Below are 4,792 nucleotides of genomic sequence, written 5' to 3' on the forward strand. Positions count from 1 at the left end.
TTATACCAAACACAGTCACGAAAACGCGTAAAATATGCTAAAGTATTACATTGTAAAACGGGGCAAAAGTACAGAGCAACAAAATGGCTGCAATAAGCGATCTAAGCTTAAAAGAATTAAGAAAAAAACCCTCTGGCACTCAGGGTATTACTTCTGCGCCGTTGTACAAAAAAAATTCACTCAGCTGATTCGTGCGTTTCATAGTTCAATAACGCTAACTAAACACTCGAAAGTGCGTAACAGCCCGCGTTTTTGACCCTCTTTATAATAAACGAGTAATCGCTTGCTTCCTCGTAAAATAAAGGATTGATGTCACACGAGTTTTCAGAAGTGGCAGAAATTGCCCGAGTTTTTCACCTCTAAAAACGCGTGTGATATTAGTCTTTTATTCTAATCAGCCCCATACGATTACTTATACAAATCTGTGAATATTTTTACCGGTAGGTGGGCTTCTTTTTGCCAAGATCATGCGCCAAAGAGAGTACATCACCATGATCGACCCTTTCCAGGAAAGGTACGGTCCACGTATGGGTGGATTGTTATATATTCCAGCATTGTTGGGCGAAGTATTTTGGTCTGGCGCCATCTTGTCAGCTCTTGGTGCCACTGTGAGTGTTGTTATCGGCTTGGATCGCTTTACTTCTGTGGTTGTTTCTGCGTGCATTGCTATTTTCTACACGTTAATGGGTGGACTGTACTCTGTGGTTTACACTGATGTAATACAACTCATCTGCATCTTCGTTGGATTGGTGAGTGTAGTCAGCAGTCTCCTATTCTGTTACAAGTGCACCATGTGTCAAGTAGGAGTTTTTATTGTAAAATAACCCAAGCTTTGGGCCATTTGACTGATGGTGCGTTGTTAAACTGTTCATGACTTAGAGACAAAAACATATTTTGCATCATAATTTTTTGGTTTACGTGTTATACAGTATTTGCCCTCGTTTTAGTCACACACCTTCCTCTTTACTTACTAGTGGCTCAGTATTCCATTCGCCATGACTCACAAAGCAGTGACCAGTATCACAGAAGATTCCAGCAAATGGGTTGGAGAGATACCTACTGATCAGATTGGAGTTTGGCTGGACTATGCCATGCTGCTAGTAAGCTTCTTCATTTCCAGCGTTACACTGTAGCAAACTAATGTTAAGGATTTGCTTGAAGTTTTTTGGGGAAACTGTTTTAAAGTGTTCGATAGAATTTAATAATTAAAGCAGCGAAGCAAACGATGCTTGTCTTCTGGCCTTTTTAAGGTTCTTCTGTCTTCAATTTCATGCTTCCTTTCTCCTGTCCAGATTTGCGGTGGCCTTCCATGGCAAGTGTACTTTCAGCGTGTGTTGTCGAGCAAGACACCAGGAAAGGCTCGGATATTGTCTCTGAACGCTTCTTTGGGATGTATGATCATGGCCGTTCCTGCAATACTCATCGGAGCCATTGGTGCCTCAACAGGTAACTTGATATGAAAATGCTAATCTTACCCTTGAGGTCTCAATTCGGTTCTGTCTTACTTGGTTGCCAACTTACTTTCGTACTCAAAGGGGAAACAACGTGTTTGAAATCAGCTCTTCTGTATGCAAGTTGTGTTTTTTTTTCAATTTGAAATATCTGTTAAACAATATTTTACAATAAGCTAATAAGAAAAGGTTCTTTTAAAATTTATCCTTGTATATGAAACATAAACACTAAAATATGCATGTTTTTCACTGGTTAATAGCCACGGAAGATGATGCAAAAGGTCCTTGTCCGATAACCAAGTGGGAACTTACGGTCTAACTCAGTGCAATATTTTCTCTGCAGATTGGACCCAAACGTCGTTTTACAAACCACCTGAGGATAACATCGCCAACCAAACAGCCTCAGTATATGTCGATAAGACTCTGATCCTTCCCATGGTACTTCAGTACCTCACTCCAACAGCTGTGTCCTTCATTGGTCTGGGTGCTGTGTCTGCTGCTGTCATGTCGTCCACTGATTCCAGTATGCTCTCGGCCAGCTCCATGTTTGCCCATAACATTTACAAACTGGTCTTCAGACAGAAGGTAAGCCTTGAGGATCAGTTCTCAAGCTTGATTTCTAGAGCCTCGACGAGTCCTCTCCTTAGAGGCAATATCTGTCGCACGAACTTCTTGTGACTGGGTTGGAGAGTTTAGCTCGGTTCTAACTGTGACGAAGACAGATGCTGTCCATATTGCACCTGCGACTTTGGGAATATGAAAAAAGCAATATTGCGGGGGCGACGCATTCGAAAACATTTCGGCCTTGCATTTATGTTTTTTTAAAGCTTATTTAAAGTTCCTTACTCCGAGAATGTCCCCTTGTATAGAAATAATGACAGCACGAGCAGACATGAAACATGTTTAATACGATATTTCCTTTTTCCAGGCCTCCGAGAAAGAAGTTGTGTGGGTGATGCGTTTTGCCATATTCGGAGTTGGCGCGGCCGCTACAGCCATGGCTCTGTCAGTTGGTTCCATCTACGCGTTATTTCATCTGTGCAGTGACCTGGTGTTTGTGATACTGTTTCCACAGTTGTGCTGTGTTATCTATTTCAAAGCCTCCAACACTTACGGCTCCATTACAGGGTACATATTTGGCCTTTTTCTGCGCGTGGGGGGAGGGGAAGATAAAATTGGTTTCCCAGCCTTTATTAAATATCCATTTTATGATGAGGTTAAGGGTCAGCTGTTTCCGTTCCGTACTCTGTCCATGATTGTTTCTTTTTCTACCATTGTCTCGGTTTCGTTCTTAGCAAAGTATTTGTTTGAACGCGAAATCATTCCGTTAAAGTGTGATTTCCTGAACGCCTTCAAGAAATACGAGGTCCGGGAGAAAGAAAAATGCGAGGAAGAATCAAAAATGTGATTGTGTTTCTTGAGGAGGTTCCTGAAGGGGATTACTTATGCCGACATACATGGGTGATGTAATTTGTGTTGTTACACGTACATAATGTTTGTCTTTGCTGAGATTTTTTTGGAAAATGATTGATTAAGACTGTAGAATATACAAATGGGTATCACTTCCGGGATGATAAGCACACGTGCACATACAAACACGACAGCTTTTTCCTTTTGGCTATAGCTCTCTAGAGACACCAATCGCCATTTTCTGGTCTTCAACAAAAGCAGTGACCTATCCAGTTTCTAGTATTTTGAACCATCAAACAAAAATTAACCATCGAGTGAAGACAAATATAGAGCGACAGATTCCAAGTGCAAAATAAGACAAGACCGGGACCCCACCTGTGCTCTTACAGGTAAAAAAAAAAAACAATCAATCAGTGTGTGACGTTTGATGAAAATTAAGTGTAAAAGTGTAAGATAAAATTCATAGTAATGACCTTAAACTCTCGAATTTTTTAGCGCATACTATATAGCAATGGTAAGTAATGTATAAAACAGTGCGGGTTAGTAGACTTCAACATAAATAACAGAATTTATTATCCAACTGTGCTTCGTAGAGTACAAATAACGCACGAGACGAGTACAAATATCACGCGATATTTGTACTCCACAAATATCCGCGAAATTCGCCCGCACTGAAATAACAGTTTGGCGTGTTGGATAATATATCTCTTAATTTCCTACGCACGATGATCACTGCGTGAAGTAGAGTAGACCTACTGCTTTAAGTTGAATTCTCGTGTGGTTAGTTTTTATGAGGCTGTTTGTAATACTTGAAATAAAAAGCTGTGTGGGATGAAGTGATAGGTCTCCTTCTGGTGTAATAATGATAACGATAATAATGAAGGGTTTCCATAGCGCCATATCCATCAGCTCATGATGCCTTACAACACTTTGGGGGGGACTTTTACCAGTTTAAAATTTCGAGGGCAATTTTTTTTTTCCGAATGCCCCAATTTCGGAATCAAGGCCAGACCACAACACCGCCGGCTACGTTCCTTGAGTTTTACTGAAACCTTTGTCCAATAAACACACCATGTTCGGTTCGACAAGGTTAACTTAAAGATACGTATGATGCACGATCCTCGCAGTAGAGAGCGCTATTTATGCAATATCGAAAATCAGACCTGAAAAAAATCAGGCCTGTACGGGATTCGAACCACTGACCTCTGCGATACTAGTGCAGCGCTCTACCAATTGAGTTAACAAGCCAACTGGGAGTAGGCCGTTAAGTTGATTCGTAATAAACCCGTGATGACTTAAAGAATGGCAAAAACAGGAAAACAGTTTAAGCAACTTCTATGAAGAACTGTTTGAACAAAAAAGCTTTAACACGTGTTTTAGATTTGACGTGACTGAGGTGTAAGCACCGCATATCAAGTTGCGCTTTCTAGATGGCATTGCGTTTTTTAAACACGTATATGTCTTGGAATGAATTCAAACGTTTCCGCAGCCAGCGTTTTTGCGGCAATTGGTGTATGGGGTAGACAGTGGTATAGGGACATTTAGTCGAGTGTGATAGATAATCATAAACCCCCAAAAAGCTGTTCACCAAATGCAATTAGGGCACATGATTATCCATAACGCGCAAGCCGGAAGAAACACGCACGCCACTTGGAATTCTTCAAAGTGCCGAAAATGAAAACTTCAATAAAAGGAGTGAAACCCACCACAAAATTTCCTATATTTTATTAATGGCTTTGAGTTTTGTTTGTTCAATAAAAAGCTCGACGTTTGTATCGTAATTCGCTGAGGATTGTATAAAACAAACAGACTTTCTGCGAACAGGCTATTCAGCTGATTATCTTTCACTTGATCAGAGTGATCTACTTTTCGTGTGAACAATGAAAACAGATATGCATTACCATTTGCGTAACAATGACGTAACACGTATT

The 4,792-nt window shown here is 40.6% G+C and overlaps 1 protein-coding gene across 3 annotated transcripts in view; it reads left to right on the top strand.

Annotated features, from left to right (window-relative positions):
- Positions 1–3,697, top strand: part of LOC111321474 (high-affinity choline transporter 1-like) — a 9,081-nt gene extending 5,384 nt beyond the window's left edge. For all 3 annotated transcript variants that reach the window (XM_022924371.2, XM_088756538.1, XM_088756539.1), the window contains exons 3-7: positions 445–749; positions 975–1,100; positions 1,293–1,446; positions 1,795–2,036; positions 2,380–3,697. In XM_022924371.2, the coding sequence (XP_022780106.1) occupies positions 445–749; positions 975–1,100; positions 1,293–1,446; positions 1,795–2,036; positions 2,380–2,859 (1,307 nt within the window). In that variant the 3' untranslated portion in view covers positions 2,860–3,697. The remainder of the gene's footprint in view (positions 1–444; positions 750–974; positions 1,101–1,292; positions 1,447–1,794; positions 2,037–2,379) is intronic.
- The last annotated feature ends 1,095 nt before the right edge of the window (positions 3,698–4,792 follow it).

The sequence above is a fragment of the Stylophora pistillata genome, chromosome 4 (genome assembly GCF_964205215.1).
Source record: "Stylophora pistillata chromosome 4, jaStyPist1.2, whole genome shotgun sequence".
NCBI classification, from domain to species: domain Eukaryota; kingdom Metazoa; phylum Cnidaria; class Anthozoa; order Scleractinia; family Pocilloporidae; genus Stylophora; species Stylophora pistillata.